Source organism: Heteronotia binoei, chromosome 7 (assembly GCF_032191835.1).
Source record: "Heteronotia binoei isolate CCM8104 ecotype False Entrance Well chromosome 7, APGP_CSIRO_Hbin_v1, whole genome shotgun sequence".
In the NCBI taxonomy this organism is placed as follows: Eukaryota; Metazoa; Chordata; class Lepidosauria; order Squamata; family Gekkonidae; genus Heteronotia; species Heteronotia binoei.
The window spans coordinates 11,730,482-11,749,296 of NC_083229.1; the positions used below are offsets into that span (position 1 = coordinate 11,730,482).

Here is an 18,815-nt window from a genome sequence, read left to right on the forward strand (position 1 = left end):
CCCCCTAACAAATTCATTTAGCCCGATGAAAATGCCAGGGTAATCAGTATTCCCCAAAGTTCAGGCAGCAAATGAGAGGAAATGCTTATGGTAAGCTGTATTCATTAATCACTTTAAGCAGTTTTCCATTAGTATAATTTCTGTTTATGAAAATGTGCTAATTTATTTGTGCTGAGGTAGCACCGGGATGCATTCATTCATCTGTATTTATTCACATCGGAAGTGGCAAGACAGACAGAGAGAAACATCTCCGTAGCGTGATGCCTCGGGTGAAGCTGCAGAGTAAAGAGAAAGCAATTAAAGGCTGAGAAGCTCAGTGCGGTTGTTGGTTGGGGTTTTGTTTTGTTTTTGCTCCTAAGTCCCTAAGCAGATGGTTAATTTCAGTTATCTGACAACTCCAAGTAACGTTGCCGGCGTGGCATCAAGTCTCAGCCAATTTCCGGTGACCCTTGTAGGGTTTTCAAGGCAAGAGGCAATCAGAGGTGGTTTGCCATTGCCTGCCTCTGCGTGGCAAACCTGAACTTCCTTAGTAGTTTCCCATCCGTGTCCCAGCCCTGCTTAGCTTCTGAGATCTGACGCTAGCCTGAGCCATCCGGGTCAGGCCATCATTGTTAGTATAGCAGATATAAGGGTATCCCTTACGAACAGAGACAATGCAGATGTGGTAGAGAACCTCACTCCGTACAGCACGTTCTGTTAGACTGCCCGTTACATACCCATCACCGACGCCGCCTGATCAGACCTCTCCTCTTAGCCCCCAACTTGGTGGCAAACAAAAGGATAGAGTTTTTGTTGGCTGACAAAAGTCCCTCAATTACTGAGCAGGTTGCAGAACTTCTAGCCCTAGCAGTGAATGAGAAAGAAATTAAAAATGGAGTCAGGTGGAGGAATACCTCACTCCACTTTTTAAAGTTAAATCCAAATAGGCAGCTGTGTTAGTCTGAAGTAACAGAACAAAATAGGAGTCAATTGCACCTTTAAGATCAACTTAGTTTTATTCAGAACGTAAGCTTTCGTGTGCATGCACACTGCTTCAGACGAGGAATGAGGTACAGTAAGCAGAGACAAGTATAGCTTGGCATTCCAAACCCCACCAGCTATATGTGTCTATGCTTACCGTACCTCATTCCTCGTCTGAAGAAGTGTGCATGCACACGAAAGCTTACGTTCTGAATAAAACTAAGTTGGTCTTAAAGGTGCAATTGACTCCTTTTTTTTTAAGTTAAGTTTTGCTTGTAACCTTGAATTCCCATGCTGGTTGGGCTTGCAAATAACTGTGGTTTGTATGTCCCATTTTGAAGTTCCTTTGGATCTTGTTTTTCTTTTCTGTTATGCCAGTAAAGGTTATGTCTGTCAAGTACAGATCAAAATTATGATGATGGATGATGATGATATTGGGTTTATACCCTGTTGGACTGGATGGGCCATTGGCCTGATCCAACATGGCTTCTCTTATGTTCTTATGTTCTTATACTTGGTGGATGCCAGGAAAAGTGTCAGCGGGCTCTGTGAGGCCCACGGGCACCACGTTGGAAACCTCTTGTTTATACTCTGGAAGTGTTATTGTTCTCTGAAGTGCTACTGGACCAGAATCTAGACGTTCAGGAGAGACACTCCAACCGGAGAAGCCAAGTGTCCATCCACGTTGAGTCATTATGCAGCGCTGAATTTTTCGTTAAGATAGTCTGTATTCAAAAATGTTTATGTTTAATTCAATTTATGCCTCGCCCTCCCCGCCGAGGTGGGCTCAGGGCGGCTTACCTCAGATCATAGTATACTATGATAGCAATAATAAAATCAATAAAATCATTAAACAATATAAGTTAAAAACAATATACAGCTGGTGCTAACAAATCAGATGTTACTCATATTCTCAGGACGACAGTTGTTCCAGTATTCTCCTACAGTCGACTGAAGGCTTGCCGGAAGAGAGCGGTCTTACAGGCCTTGCGGAACTGAGCGAGGTCCCGCAAGGCCCTAACCTCTTCCAGCAATTGATTCCACCAGGAGGGGGCTGCCACTGAAAAGGCCCAACCCCTGGTGGTCGACAGTCTCGCCTCCTTCAGCCTGGGGATCACTAGGAGATGTTGAGATCCAGATCTCAGCACTCTCTGGGGAATGTGTGGAGACAGCAGTCCCTCAGGTAAACAGATCCTCGGCCATACAGGGCTTTAAAGGTGATAACCAGCACTTTGTAATGAATCTGGTACACTATTGGTAGCCAGTGCAGTTCCTGCAGCACTGGCTGTATCTGGTCCCACTTGGGCCGCCCCAATAGCAGCCTAGCAGCTGCGTTCTGCACTAGCTGAAGTTTCCGGGTTCGCGACAAAGGCAGCCCCAAGTAGAGGGCATTACAGTATCCAATCTCAAAGTGACCGTTGCATCAATCACAGTTGCCAGGTCGCCACAATCAAGGAAAGGAACCAACTGTTTTGCCCGCCTAAAATGAAAAAAAAGCAGATTTTGCAGTTGCTGCTATCTGGGCCTCCATCGTCAGGGAGGTCTGCAGTAGCACCCCAAGCTTCTGACCTTGGGCGCCATTGTTAGTGGCGCCCCATCAAAAGTTGGTAGGGGGGTTTCCCTGCTCAGACCGCTGCAATGCAGGCAAAGGACCTCTGTCTTCGTCAGGTTCAGCCTTAGTCGGCTCAACTTAAGCGAACCAGCCATGGCTTTCAACGGTTGATCCAGGCTTTCTGGGACATCATCAGGTCGGCTGTCCATCAGTAGATAGAGTTGGGTGTCATCAGCGTACTGATGGCAACCCATCCCATACCTCCAGATAATCTGGTATAAATATGGTTGTGCAGGCATGTTTTTTGAAGCCAGTTTGGTGTAGTAATAATAATAAAAAATTTTATTTATATCCCGCCCTCCCCGCCGAAGCAGGCTCAGGGCAGCTAACAGGACATGGTATATACCATGATTATTGTATAAAACAATTGTAAAATACAGTTTACTGGTGTAGTGGTTAGGAGCACAGACTCTAATCTGGGAGAACTGGGTTGGAGTCTCCACTCCTCCAAATGCAGCCAGCTGGGAGAACTTGGGTCAGCCACAGTTCTCATGAGCAGCTCGCTCATGCCCATCTGCCTCACAGGATGCCTGAATTGTGGGGAGAGGAAGGGAAGGAGATTGTAAGCCGCTCTGAGACTCCGAGTGAAGGACTGGGTGTAAACCCAACTCTTCTTCTTTTTTGCTTTCCGCGAGCCATATTTCTCTCTGATGTTCCTTGACTTCTCATTTACCCCTCTTTGAAGCGTGAAGGGGAAGCCAGCGTAGAAGGCGTTCTCAATCAACTAGTGCTGGAGCAGCTGCAGTTGGCTCCTCTCCAGTGGGGTGAGTAATACTGGAAAGATGGATGCTTCTGTAACGTTCGCCTTCCGATACACTGCTTCTTCCCAAAGCGGACTCCGCAAAAATCACTTGGTAACCGCTTGAAAAATGTTCAGCAATGCATACTGCGTCGCACGGCTTTCTTTTAGTTATTTTTTCCTCCCCAGTCATTTCTTCAAAATCACTGAAGTATAATGGCATAGTATGAGACCTTTCTCCTGCTATATTGTGTTGTCTTGGCTGCAGAAAATAATTTAGGGCAGCCTTTTATTTTCTGAAAACTTGTTATTAGTGTTGGGTTATAGCTTTGCTGTCTAGTACCTGCTGGCAAGGGAGTAGAGATTCATTTTTCCAGCCCCGCCTCCCCAAACACACACTACTAATTATTTATGCAAGGCATAACTCGTATGCAATGTAATGCATATGGTTGAGTAAATTATCCAACACAATACATACTGATCTGCAATAAAAGCTGTGTTCTCAATTACATTTAATAATCTGCAGGGCTTTTTGTATTCTCTCTGTGCATACAATCAACACAGGAAACTTGTGAATTGAAAGGGGGTACGGCTTCGTAATATGTGCTAAGGGAAGGCTGTGTAAGCAAAACAAGAGCCACATTACATGTTTGTGTGGCAGGCCCCATGTGACACGATCTTGGGGTGTTTGTATATGTGTGAAGAGCGGCAGGCTGTGAACTTGAGCAAGGGGAAAAAGAAAGGGAGACAAAATGGTTCTTTCCCGTCTGGCTTTCCCCCTCCACAAGTTTTGAGGAAGGCAGATGAGTGGGAAAACATCTGAAGGCTTTCCAATTGCCACGCCCACCCACTGTCCTTTTACTTACTGGCAGTTTCCTGTAACTGTTTCTGGATGCATTTGCCATGTGTAATCCGTACTCTGGACTGCGGTTTGGTCACAGCGTGGCTTCTGCAGAACATCGATTAGTGGTTCTAGGTGTATCAGCGTTGATATTTGAAGGTTCCTCGTGGTGCTCTTTTTATTTTGACTTGAGGTATTTCGGGATTTCCAGCACCGGGAGATGCTCTGCCAGTTGAGTAGGCTGTTTGCTCTCCATCAGGTCTGTGAGCCAACGGTAGCCAGGCATCTCATGCACATTTCCTTCTTGAAGCGATGCTCGTGGATACACAGCAGGTGGCTGGTTGGAATTCTGCTGTTTCCTTTTAAGTATTCTTTTACAGAAGCACACAAAATAAAGAGAAGGATAAAAGCGGGCTGAAATTTAAAAAAAAATCTATTCGTTTACTTAGATGCTGCTCGACGAAAAGTGCATGCTCTTGAGTTGCTGTAACAATAAAACCTATTGCTTTAAATTTGCATAGAGACTTCATATAACCTCAGAAGAGTCAGTAAAATCTTCTTGAATCTTTTTCATTTGCTGTGTTGAGGGAAGGTTGCTTACTTTGAGATAAGAATGTTGATGATGTCATTTAAGGATTTCTTACTGCTTGCAATCTAATCAGGCGTTGGTCGGAATCGGCATTAGAAAGCGGTTCCTTTCCCCCCCGTGTTCCATTCTGTTTAGCAAAGAACTTTACTTTTATAATTTCCCAGGTCCAGCACACAAAGAAATAACCTTCAGCCAGATACGGTGGCTGCTGCTGGTTACTGGTGAGATCATTGCTAACTATGAGATGAATGTCTGTGTTCTGTGAATGGTAGTTGGAGTCATAATCTATGCGGCTTGTATTTTGCAAAGAGAGCTTTTGCCTTTCCTAAGCTCATACCCCCAAAAGCTTGTTGGTCTCTAAGGTGAAGAAGAAGAGGAGATTGGATTTATACCCTGCCCTTCACTTCCTGAAGGAGTCTCAGAGCGGTTTACAATCTGCTATCCCAGGGGTGGCCAGTGGTAGTTCTCCAGATGCTTTTTGCCTACAACTCCCATCAGCCCCAGCCAGCATGGCCAATGGCTGGGGCTGATGGGAGTTTTAGGCAAAAAACATCTGGAGAGCTACCGTTGGCCACCTCTGTGCTATCCCTTCCCCTCCCCACAACAGACACCCTGTAAGGTAGGAGGGGCTGAGAGAGCTCTGACAGAAACTGCTCTTGAGCAGAACAGCTCTGAGAGAGTTATGACAGACCCAAGGTGCTACTGCACTTGAATCTAACTGCTCCATTTTCTTTGCCCTTAAGGAGACTGAAAAATTAAGATCTTATCAGGCTTTATGTAGTAGCTTATGGTGGTATATGTTCGTTAAGTGAAATTCAGAGTGATTAGACTAAAACTAAGTTACTAAGCCACTGAATCCCAGAGCCAGAAGGCAACATCAGGGGAAGGCCTCAGCCTGTATGTCCTGTTGTTGGCTTTCCAGAGGAACTGGTTGGCCACTGTGTGAGAAGGATGCTGGACTAGAGGAACCACTGCACTGATCCAGCAGACTTTCTTGTGTTCTTATTGGGAAAGGCTTCGGCCTCTATGCCTTGTTGTTGGCTGTTCAGAGGAACTGGTTGGCCACCATGTGAGATGGGATGCTGGACTAGACAGACTATTGGTCTGATCAAACAGGGCTTTTCTTTTGTTCTTATGTATATATTGAAAATGGGAAATGCCTTAAAAATAAGAAATATGTTGCAGGTTAATGCAAGAATTTTGAGTTTCTTGTAAGTGATTTTTTTCCAACTCAAGTCCCTTTTTTTTATAATAGATGTCTATTTAAAATGTGCAATAAATTGTGACTAATTAAACAACTCCAAGTGCAATACATTTCTACCATTTATAAATTTCTTTTTTAGTGCCAGGCACCAGCTCAAATGTAGAAATAGACTTGTGTTTAATGTGCAGTAACAATGCTGCCAACATATTTTAAAACCCCCCAAAACAAAACAGGGAAAAAACCCATAAGAGTATAATAGAAGCCATGTTGGATCAGGCCAATGGCCCATCCAGTCCAACTCTCTGTGTCACACAGTGACAAAAACCAAAACAGGTGCCATCAAGAGGTCCACCAGTGGGGCCAGAACTCCAGAAGCCCTCTCACTGTAGGCCCGCAGGCATCAAGAATACAGAACATAGCCTTTATGTTCAAAAAGGTTTTCTGCGAAGCACATTAATGCAAATATTAGAGAGAGAGTTCTTATTTGTGACTTTTCCTGAGTTCTCCATTCATCTAACTTTTTTATTTAAAAAGTCATACAAAGGAAGACATTAGTTAAGGAACTGGGGATATTATACCTGTGTGGGCCTCTGACTTTGACATGTAAAATATATACAGCCAATACGTTAGACAGTACATTTATTTATAGATATGTCTCAAGAGTTACCTGATAAGTTATCATAGCCCTAACAGAAGACCCCAAATCTCCTTCATGTATACTGCCTTTGTTGGTTGACATCCATCATAATTTGGGGGAGGATCTAAGTCAGATAAATGTAGCCAACAACTGTTTGAATTCAGACACAGATGCAGAAAACTGAGAGTTTTTAGCTGGAGTTATCTAAAGACCGGGTGGTGAGGATGCCAGCCTCCTGGCGGGCCTGGGGACCCCCCAGAATTACAGCTCATCTTTAGAATTCAGGGGTCAGTTCCCCTGGAGAAAATAGATGCTGGTAGCAGCAGATGAGAGCATGCGTTGATCCATGTTGTAGAAAATAGAGCTGTGACTTTGTGTAATGTTGGGAGAAAAAGGCTGAAGAAGAACCCGTAAGCGAAACCGTGAGGATTCCTTTCAAAAGCAGTTCCTTGTTCTCTCTGTACCTTCACGAGTGGAATGCTAAGAGACCTAAAGACTCCACTCACATCTACACTATGATTACTTTGAAGAGGCAGTTGCCCTTAAAAGACTGATGTAGAGATTCTGTGGGGTTTTTCTAATACTAAGTGTTCCTTTGTTTTGTCTTATTTTAGTTTGCTCTAAATAGAACGCATTTACACATGATTGATGTGAAAGTTTCATTGCTTCCGGTGGTTTTTCACATACCCTCGAGAAAATGACTGCTTTGGAGGGTGGAGACTATTGGCATTATGCCTCGCTGAGGTCCTTCCCCTCCCCAAGCTTCACCCCCCAAATTCTCCAGGAATTCACCCGGCCAGGAGTGGCAACCCTGGTTTGAGTCTGTTTCCCCTATATGCCACTTTTTTTAAATCTCTGAATAACCATTTTGCGAGGAGGCCTCAAGAGCTCTGTTGTCTACAGGAAACAAAACTCAGTAGTTCTGTTCTCGAGCATTTCAGCTGTGTAGCACCTAACAAGGTAAATAATTTGTTCATCTCCAAAGAGCATGTATAATCTTTAGTAATTCTGTACATCTAAAAATAAACATAAAGCATGCATTGGTGTTCTGAAGCACAGTGATCAAGGTGGTGGCTCTTTTGAACTTCGGGTTGATCGCAGGCCTCAGAAGAAAATTGCAAGGAGAACCTTGGTGGAGGGGGGCATCTCTCTTCCTGACTTAGGCATGGTAATTAAAAGTAACTTGCTGATCTTTCTCCCCACCATACCCCTGGAGGGATTCTTGGGCCCTATTTCAGAATCCATATTTGCATGTTTTAATAATTCAACAAGTTGATCTTAATTAGTTAAAATGCGGGTGGCGTTTTGCAGATGCCGCAAACGGTATACGTTTAAGTGATTGCTTAATGGCAACTCATGCTTAAAATTCAGCAGGCGCTTGATTATAATAAAGTGCACAGTATGAAATCAAATAAAACCTGAAGAACTAAAACATTGAGCTTCATTCGATCTGTAAATCTTCACTTTCAGGCTTTTTAGGGTAACACGTATTTAGAAAGGGTGTTTTTTTTTTAGTTTTTCCATCAAAGGGAGGGCTACAGAACTAGCAGCTTCAAATTACCTTTGAGAACCATGCAGAGAAATGCAGGGATTTTTAAGATGTGAGAGTGTCAAAAATATGCAAATTCTCCAGGAATTCAACCCCCCCCCCCCTTGGACCTGCAGACTTATAAAACAAACGACAAAGTCAATGTGACCCAAAGTTGGTAACAGAATTTGGGGGGCCTTTCTGGTGGGGAGCCAGCTATGGCTTTTCTGGATTTTTTAAAAAGAAATGATCTCAACAATTCTCAGCAGACTAGGGAAATCTGCAAGAACAGAAGTCGGGGGAGAGCGTCGTCTTCTAAGGAAGTGCATTGAATTATGTATTTATGTATGTAAAGTGCAGTCAATTTGCAGCTGACTTATGGCAGCCCTGTAGGGTTTTTAAGGCAAGAGACATCAGAGGTAGTTTGACTTTGGGACCCTGGACTTCCTTGGCGATCTCCCATCCAACTACAGACCAGGGGCTGCCTCTGCTTAGCTTCCAGCATCTGATGAGATCAGGCTAGCGCGAGCCATCCAGGTCAGAGGGCAATGAATTAGAAATTTAGGAGAATTTTAAAATCCTTCCGTCAATTAGCGGTGCTTTGAGATGCGCTTTGGACCAGCTGACGGTAACAGAGCATGTTTCATTTATTTCTTGCTTTATGAACTTTTGGCTTCTTGACTTTTTCCTCAGCATTAGCATCTCAGGGTTAGGGGCGCTTTTGGAATAAAACTTAGTAAGATATAAAGAGTCTGATAAGTGGGTCTCACTGCTGCAACCCACTGGAGGCTAAATTGTGAAACTGAAGAATTAAAAATACATCAGTGCACGGTTAAGTGCTCGTAAAATGAACATGCAGAATTGAAAAAAAAAAGATAAACTTTGGGGGATTTTAAATTACATCGACTAGGCAGAGGCAGTTGTGAAAGATGAGCAAAATAAAAGTTTTGCCTTTCGAGGAAAATAAAGGTAAAATATTTTGGCTGATGTAGCAACAGTTCTGTGGACTGTGGCTAAAAACAATAACGCTGGGTTTATGATTCCCAGAAGATAGCGGGCGTAGAGGCAAGATTCCTCCCCCCCCCCAAAAAAAGTACAGAATGCACATGACTAAAATGAGACTTTTGATGAGTCATCAACAGCTCAGTGTAAGTATTAACAGTAGTGGAAAAATTGATGTGTGTCCTACCCTTGAAGTGTTTTCAGATGGCTTCAGCTAGTGCAAATGCACTGCTGGTGAGAGCCAGCTATCAGGAGCGTGTGACCCTGATGTTGCAACAATTAGGCTAGCTACCCATCCAATCCCAAGCCCAATTCAAGGTGTTGGTTTTGACCTTTAAAGCTCTACACGGCTAGGGAACAGGGTATCTGAAGGACCATCGTCTCCCCATACGCTCCTGCCCAGAAATTAAGATCATGGGTGAGGCTCTTTGGACTGTCCCTTCAACCAAAAAGTCTGATTTGCTGGGTACACAAGAGGGCCTTTTCAATGGTAGCTCCGTAATTATGGAACAAGCTCCCCAGGCAGGTGCACCTGATGGCATCTTCACTTTCAATCTTTAGAAGGCAATTGAAGACAGTTTTATTTAGGATTCTGGTTAAATTTAGTACCAGTGCTGAGTAGTGATTTCATATTTAGGTTTTATGTTTTTAGTGAATGTTATTCTATGTATTTTATCTGTGTTTGTAAACTGTCTTGAGCACCATAGGAAGAAAAGCAGATAATAAATGTTTTAAATAAAGGCCTTTTAAATAAAGGTGGCTTGAATGAAGTGTAACCAAGAGAACCTGCCTGCTAATACGGAGCACCCCAATACCTAGAGAGAGAGAGTGGGCCTCCTATTTCTGGAAACAAAATGGAGTCTGACCAGAAACAGGCCAAGGAAATGCTCTAGACAAAATGGAGTAGACCCAGTAGAGAGTTTGTTCTGGTTACCACCTGAAGACCTCCTCTCAGTGCAACCCCACCTATTTCCTCCACCTCTGCCCAAACAGGATGCATAATAACAATGGGGACCGCAGGTAAGTATCATGCACGTCCGAATCCTCAGCTACTGATTAATCAGCCATCTCCCTGGCTCTTTCTGTGACTCAGTTTCTCTTTGTCTACTGCTATGGTAATGTCTGATACCTAGACAAATTCTTTGTTTTCTATGCTTGCCTCTCCCCAGGGGTATCTTTGCTAAACCACCCAAAACATTAACTACATCCTAACCCATTGTAATCTAAGGGCAGACATTACTAAACCAGCACATTCTATTGTTACCTGGAGATCCATTCAGGTGACCAGAGTCTGCTCTACTCATTGGCTTAAGGTGAGCAACCAATCAGGTACCCAGGAAAGAAGCATCACTGCCTACTGCAAGCCACCCCCTTTTCTGAGAGGGCTTCACCCCCTCCAAAGATTATATACATGAGAGCAAGCCATACTATCTCTCTCTCTCTCCCTGAGCAATATGTAACCAGATTGTTACTCCCTCCCTACTCTAAGTAAGAAGCATCAGGCATGGCATATCGCAGTGCATGTCTATATCTTCTAGTTGTGACTGGACCCTAAGCCACCAGGATCAGGTCGTATACCCTGTCTATGTTTTTACCCTTGTGTTACCCCTCTATCAATTTCATATCTGTTTTCTTAGGCCTGTATGTATGTTGTATGATTTTATACCCTTGTATGTTTGCCCTTATTCCTTAAGGTCGAGAGAAAGAGATTGAGTTTCTAGATGCTCTCAGTGACTGTGCTATGGAGCAGATGGTCTCTGAACCTACCATGGGTGGGGCGATCCTGGATTTGGTCCTAAGTAATGCCCAAGACTTGGTGAGAGATGTAAAAGTGATCGCACCGCTTGGGAGCAGTGACCATAACGTTATTGATTTCACCGTTTGTATAAATAGAGAGTTGCCCCAAAAGACCAGCACAACCACGTTTAACTTTAAAAGGGGTAAATTCTCTGAGATGAGGAGGCATGTGAAGAGGAAACTGAAAGGAAAGGTAAACCCTTGGAGAAGCTTGGAGGCTATTTAAAACTACAATCCTAGAAGCTCAGATAAAATATATACCACAAGTTAGGAAAGGCACAAACAGGTATAAGAAAAGGCCTGCATAGTTAACAAACAAAGTAATGGAAGCTGTAAAAGGTAAGAAGGACTCCTTTAAGCGGTAGAAAGCTAGTCCAAATGAGATTAATAAAACGGAACACAGGATGTGGCAAATCAAATGCAAGACTGTGATCAGGCAGGCAAAAAGGGACTAGGAGGAGCATATTGCAAAAAACATAAAGACCAACAATAAAAATTGTTGCTCTTTAACTTGTTCATAAATGATTTGGAGTTGAGAGTAAGCAGTGAAGTGGCCAGGTTTGCAGATGACACTAAATTGTCCGGGGTGGTGAGAACCAGAGAGCATTGTGAGGAACTCCAAAGGGATCTGTTGAGGCTGGGTGAGTGGGCATCAATGTGGCAGATGAGGTTCAATGTGGCCAAGTGCAAAGTAATGCACATTGGGGCCAAGAATCCCAGCTACAAATACAAGTTGATGGGGTGTGAACTGGCAGAGACTGACCAAGAGAGAGATCTTGGGGTCGTGGTAGATAACTCACTGAAAATGTCAAGACAGTGTGCGATTGCAATAAAAAAGGCCAACGCCATGCTGGGAATTATTAGGAAGGAATTGAAAACAAATCAGCCACTATCATAATGCCCCTGTATAAATCGATGCTGAGGTCTCATTTGGATTACTGTGTATAATTCTGGTCACCGCACCTCAAAAAGGATATTATAGCATTGGCAGGAGTGCAGAAAAGGGCAACTAGAATGATTAAAGGGTTGGAACGCTTTCCTATGAAGAAAGGTTAAAACGCTTGGGGAAACGTCGACTGTGGGGTGACATGATAGAGGTTTACAAGATTATGCATGGGATCGAGAAGGTAGAGAAAGAAGTACTTTTCTCTCTTTCTTACAGTACAAGAACTCGTGGGCATTCGATGAAATTGCTGAGCAGTCGGGTTAGAACGGATAAAATGAGGTACTTCTTCACCCAAAGGGTGATTAACATGTAGCATTCCCTGCTACAGGAGGTGGTAGCAGCTACATGCATAGCCATCTTCAAGAGGGGCTAGATAAAAATATGGAACAGAGGTCCATCAGTGGCTGTTAGCCACAGTGTGTGTGTGTATATATATATATAAAACATTTTTTGGCCACTGTGTGACACAGAGTGTTGGACTGGATGGGCCACTGGCCTGATCCAACATGGCTTCTCTTACATTCTTAAATAAAACACCCCTTGATTATTAGACCATCTTGCCTCGTTACTGGGAGGTTAACTCTCAAGGAAGATGCCTTCTGTATAAACAGGTTTTTAGATCTCGCTAAAAGGCTGATTGCCCACCAATCTAAATTCCCCAAAACCTCTTTTGAGGGCAAATTGCCTAACAGAAGGTGACTTGTCTAGAACCACCCCATAATCTTTGTTGAGATGAACTCCTGTATTTATGTTTGTTCCATGTGATTTGCCTTTGGCTGTTGGAAATACGTCTCATGAATAGGAATGTGATATCTAGAGGCTAATGTGACTTGTGAGCAGACATCAGATTCAGTGGGAGCTCACAGGAGCACAGCTCCTGAACCTTTCTGAGAATTCCACCTCCTCCTTCTGAGAGTTTCACCTCCTTGTCTATTGAACAGCATATGCAACTACATAACAATTCCTGGATGAGCTCCACCACCTATTTTTCTACAAAACAACCCCTGTTTTTGAAAGATTTTGGCTATGAGAGACTGAAATGTGAGTTTAGATGGGATGCAACAGTGGAAGGGCTTTTGGAGTTCTGGCCCTGCTGGTGGACCTCCTGATGGCACTTGGGTTTTGACCACTATGTGACACAGAATGTTGAACTGGGTGGACCATTGGCTCAATCCAACTTGGCTTCTCTTATGTTCTTATGATTATATCTAATTTGGCTTTTGTTGACCTTGTGCCTTGTGTGAAACCTTACATTTATCCCCTGGGTTAATATAGCTTTCAAGTGGCTTCTAGTCTCTCTTCTGAAAAGGGATTTTGAGTTTAGAAGCATATCAGAGAAATTCATTGGACTTAGATCCAGGTAGGCAGCTGTGTTGGTCTGAAGCAGTAGAATCAATTTTGAGTTCAGTGGCACGTTTAAGACCAACAAAAATTCGAGCTTTTATGTGCAAGTACATTTCTTCAGCTACATAGGTGTGGAAGTTAATATAAGCAGATATCTCTACATAGGTGAACACATTAAGTTGTATGCTAATTTGCTTTTCGCCTTTGCAGAGACACCTTGAATAAACTTTTGTTGGTCTTAAAGGTGCCATTGGACTCAAGATTTGATTTATTGGCCTGGTATTTGCTATGAAGGGTAATTGCCTCTTGCCTGGAATAACTTGAAACTAGCTCCCTTTGAATCTTCTCTGCTGTAACATCTGAAGCAATTCTCTGTTTCCTGTTTCTTTTCCAAAATTATTGTTTTTCTCTTCCCTTTATAGGCTCATAGAATGAAACAAATGACAGTAGGAGGAAATGTATCTATGGGCTTAGGGAGATCACTGGTCCTTTTGTAGTAAAGGCTTCTGGGTCATCAGGGCATAGAAGGAGAAGCTGTCCCTTTGCACTTTCTTGAGGAGCTTTACATCAGGTGCTGTTGAGGAAGCCTGGGAGGCTGGCTTGCCAGGTGTGGATTTGGGGATAGAACAACCAAAAATAGAGGGGGAAACAAACTAAACTAACCAAGCAAAAACCTCCAAAGGAAGTTTAGAGTTCTAATAAGAGGTCAAACATTTTTTAAAAAATGTTTTAGACAAAAGTACATCGGTTTCTGGTTCTGACCCAGGAAATATCTTGGGACTTTGGGGGTGGAACCAGAATACTTCCCCATTCCCTAAATAAATAAAAATACAGCAGTGCAGTTCCCCTGAGTACAATCATTTCCTCATCCTCTTTTTTTGCTTACCCTGGCAGCTGCACTTCCACTAAATGAAAGTTAAATTTGCCATAACCCCACAAGTCCCCTTGTCAGACTTTGGAAGCATTTCCAAGCATGGTTTTTTTAAAGTGACACACTCACAAAGCAGCCAAAATAAACAGAATTTGCAAGCCCATACTTTTGTGATCTCACTGGGGCAGTTTATTCATGGGAGTTGCTGAATGTAACAATTGGCTGTATTTCAACCAGCTTCTTCAGACTGAAACAAGAATGAAGAACAGCCTAGGGGGTGGAGTTTTCCTCCATCCCATAATCAGGTTCTAACTAACTTTCTCTGTCTATTTTATTATAGAAACTACTTCTGAAGCAAATGCAAAATAGAGGGATTCTGCTCTCTGCCTTTCTCACAGCTTCACCCACTCCTGGCTGTGTCTGCTCACCCTGCCCCCTGCTTTCCTGCCTTTGAGATTTAAAGGCACACACACGTTCCAAAGCACAAACAGTTGCAAGCATCTTCTAAGCTTGCCGAGGTTTAAAAGCACATGGTGGCTGTTGGGACGGGGCTTTCCCCCACGGCCAGCTGGCTGGCAGCAGGGAGGAGTCTGCAAAAATGAGGGATCCCCCACTGGGACCTGGGGACTGGCAAGCCTAAAAGTACATGTGTTTATTATAAAAATATATTAAAACCTTGTAGGGTCGCAAATGAAGCCTCATAAAATCATCAAAGTGACAAATGCACAGAAAAGAACCATATATGACCTGACGTGTTTTGGCCTGCAAAGGCCTTCTTCAGAGGTCAAATAGTACAAATCACAGCATACAACAAAGTCGCTGTTACACTTGTAAGACATTAAACAATTAATATAAGACCCATAACGGAATGTTTCAATCTGGAAATGAATGACACACAAAAAAAATTGCTGGAATTGTACAAATGTATCTGACAGTGGCAATTATGTCAGTGGCAATTACATATACTGGAAATAATATGTCACCATTGTTCCACAAAGGGCTTTTCAGTAGAAAAAGCCCAGCAGGAACTCGTTTGCTTATTCAGCGACACTCCCGACATCAAGCCAGCCAGAACTGTGTTCCTGTGTCTTCCAACTCAGAAAAAGCCCTGATATTGTCAATCTATACCTTCCAGTTTAGGCCCTAAAAGTACAACTCCAGTTGTACTTTTAGTACAACGCCAGTGTGGTGACCCCATAGGGCTTTCAAGGCTAGAGACAAACAGAAACCAGTGTTTTGCCTCTGCATAGCAACCCTGGATTTACTTGGAGGTCTCCTATCCATGTACTAACCAGGGCTGACCCCAGTTAGCTTCTTAGATCTGATGAGTTTTGTCTAGCTTGGGCTATCCAGATCAGAATCTATCTATCTATCATCTGTCATCTATTCTGGAGAGTCTCCCAACGTTCCCTAGTCTAAACTTATTTACTGAATTATTGATGCTGAATACTGTAGCAGCTTTATGCTCAATTGCTTCTCCCTTCTCTTGGCAGCTCCAGCTTTTAGTAACCAAGACAATGCAAATAACGATTTGCTCTAATAATGCTGACGATAAGTAAACAACCTTCACATTTCTCCTAATTAGGTAACAAGGGTTGTTTCTGCTCAGGCCTGTTCTTCTCTCCGAGGAACACTGTGCTCACAAAATGGAACGAGGGGGGTAATTTTTGTGCAGCACTTCAAATCCTACCTGTCGAAATGACTTCGGGAGATCAGAACCGTGATCATTTGAGCGGTTAGTTTGTATCTCTTAAAGGGCGGGGGATGCTAATCAAAGACTCCACCAACTGCCTGTTGTTCTGAGGATACCTGTGAACTAGCTGATGGGGGGCAGGAAAGCCGACACCTTCCAGTGCTCCAGTACTACCAGGACACAGTTAGGACTTCTTTCAAGTCCTAGTGCAAGAATTTTTGTGACATAGTGAACTGCAAGCCAGTTTTGCCAGGGATCCTGAAGGGTTTTTATTATTGTTGTTATCTGCCATCTTCAGGGCTTGGAACAATGGTATGAGGAGAGGTATTTGTGAATTTCCTGCATTGTGGAGGGGGTTGGACTAGATGACCCCAGAGGTCCCTTCCAATTGGGGAGGGATGGTGGCTCAGTGGTAGAGCATCTGCTTGGTAAGCAGAAGGTCCCAGGTTTGATCCCCGGCATCTCCAACTAAAAAAGGGTCCAGGCAAATAGGCGCAAAAAACCTCAGCTTGAGACCTTGGAGAGCCGCTGCCAGTCTGAGTAGACAATACTGACTTTGGTGGACCCAGGGTCTGATTCAGTGTAAGGCAGCTTCATATGTTCAATTCTATGATTCTATGACACGTTCTATCGCAAAAGAAGGGCCTCTGTGGTGCCACATTGCCAGTGATATTGAACTGACGGATGGTGTTGGTAAGGCATCGAGACCTGTTCTTACCTTTAGATTGGTCTCTTCTGGCTGCTGTGTCACATGCGCTGCAAGCCGACGTGGGTGGCTGACCCTTCTCCTCCCCAGGAATACTGAGGCAATGAAAAGACGGCACTTAGAGGGAGTCTGACCTAGCCTCAGATCGCAAAGCATGGAGGCACACCATCCACCAGGCTGTCTCTTCCTTTGAGAACGCACGCATAGCTGGTCTTGAGGACAAAAGGAGATTGAGGAAGAATCGCACTGCTACAGCACCAACCCCATATCAGACTTTTCCCTGCAGCCACTGTGGCCGGACCTGCCTGTCCCGCATTGGTCTTGTCAGCCACCAGCGAGCCTGCAGCAGACGTGGACTACTGCACCTTTCTTAAATCTTCGTTCACGAAGTCAAGCCGAGAGAGAGAGAGAGAGACTTAAAGGGAGTGGAAAATCTCCCCCCCCCCCAAAAAATATGCCCCCCCTGCCATTTTAGCCTGTTCTAAACTAGAGCTGCAGCACTGACACTTGCGTGTTCTGTCGGCAGTGAAAGTGGGGCTCTGCACAGCCGTGAGCGGGGTCCACGGAGCCTGCTTTAATTCCTTTTCTTTCCAGCGTTTTCTCCTGCCCTTTCTGTCTCAGCAGAAAGGCTGTAAAGCAGATTGCACCGTTTCTCGCCGTTATTAGTACCCGTAAGTCCTGACGCAGGCAATACACATGCTTTAGGATGAAAAATGGGCTGGAACGATGCAGGCCAAAGCATGAAAATGGGAGTTCAGAAGTATGGTTAAGTTTACCTTAGAGGGAAAAGGTGGGGGTGGGAGGGAGGCTGGAGTTTCTTAGCCGCCACCGCTGTACATTCTTCCAGTGCAGGAAGTTTGTTCCAAAAGCAAGACGTCATGCTGACGAACAAAAGCGACCAGATGTAGCGCAGGGCGTCTCGGAGATACAAAAGACAACGGGAGGAGAGAGGAGCTATCAACTGATTACTCTCCTGCAATCTCCCTGGACTGTACCTTTTTGTGTTGTGACCATTCATAGGTAATATCCTTTCTTATCAAATGTAAGAGACGATAGGAGCGTATAAACAGGGACTGGCATATACAAGAGTGGTCATCATTGACCTGTTCTGCCCTGGAGCCAAGTTTAGCCCTAGCATCACAACACATGTTCTTTAAAACAAAACAAATGTCCTTATCGTTTTCCTTTTTCTCCTCCTACTTCTTTCTTATCTTTCTCTTTCTCATAAAGAAAAGTTGTGAACGTACCACCAGTATGACTCAGCTTTGGCAGAGAAAGGCTGATACATTTTAAAGGTTCATCAGATTAATGATTTTGAAGGTGTGGGCACTAATCTGGCCCTTGGATGGGGTTCATTGTCCCAGGAGCTTGATAGGCTTTCGAATCCATTAAGCATAATGATTCTATGAATGATGCGTTGCCCCACAGGAAGAGACAAAAAGCCCCCCCCCCCCACAACAGAGAGTGCTGCGTAGTCAGCCCCACATACAAGGATGGGGGTGTTCCCTCCTTCCAAAAGCAGCTCCCCATTGCAGTAGCGAAGAAGGAGAATATGATGATGATGATGATATTGGATTTTTATTTTTTTATTTATTTGGTAACTTATATCCCGCCCTTCCCACAAGTGGCTCAGGGCGGCTTACAACAAACAATAAAACAATAAAATCAGAACAAAGTTATTACATTTAAAATCAGACATTTAAAACCTAAAAAACCTTAAAATATTTAACATTAGAACTATACTATATCATTATCCCACCCTATACTCTGCATCTCAGAGTCTCAGAGCGGCTCACAATCTCCTTTACCTTCTTCCCCCAGGACAGACACCCTATGAGGTGGTTGGGGCTGAGAGGGCTCTCACAGCAGCCGCCCTTTCAAGGACAACTTCTACAAGAGCTATGGCTGACCCAAGGCCATTCCAGCAGGTGCAAGTGGAGGAGTGGGGAATCAAACCCGGTTCTCCCAGATAAGAGTCCGCACACTTAACCACTACACCAGACTGGCTCTAGACAATCCTGATATTTGGGAAGTTTCCCTCCAAGGAAGCAGCCTCTTACCTTGTCTAGTGATGGGACCCACCCCGGACTTGCAGGGGCAACTAGCCTTGGCTGAGACAATCCCAACATAACTAACAGCTGCAGCAGCCTGGCCAAGAGGCACCCAGAACAGGCAGGGTTGGAGCTGCAGGTGGAATCATAGTATCACAGAGGTAGAAGGAGCCATCTAGGCCATCTAGCCCAACCTCCTGCTCAATGCATAAGAACATAAGAGAAGCCATGTTGGATCAGGCCAATGGCCCATCCTGTCCAACACCCTGTGGCCAAAAAACCCCAACACACACCA

At 44.1% G+C, this 18,815-nt stretch overlaps 1 protein-coding gene across 1 annotated transcript in view; it reads left to right on the top strand.

The window, feature by feature from the left end:
• TRAPPC9 (trafficking protein particle complex subunit 9) overlaps positions 1–18,815 on the top strand; it is a 567,308-nt gene that overhangs the window by 216,608 nt on the left and 331,885 nt on the right. The window contains 1 exon segment of the mRNA XM_060243197.1: positions 3,246–3,336. Within this exon segment, the coding sequence (XP_060099180.1) occupies positions 3,246–3,336 (91 nt within the window).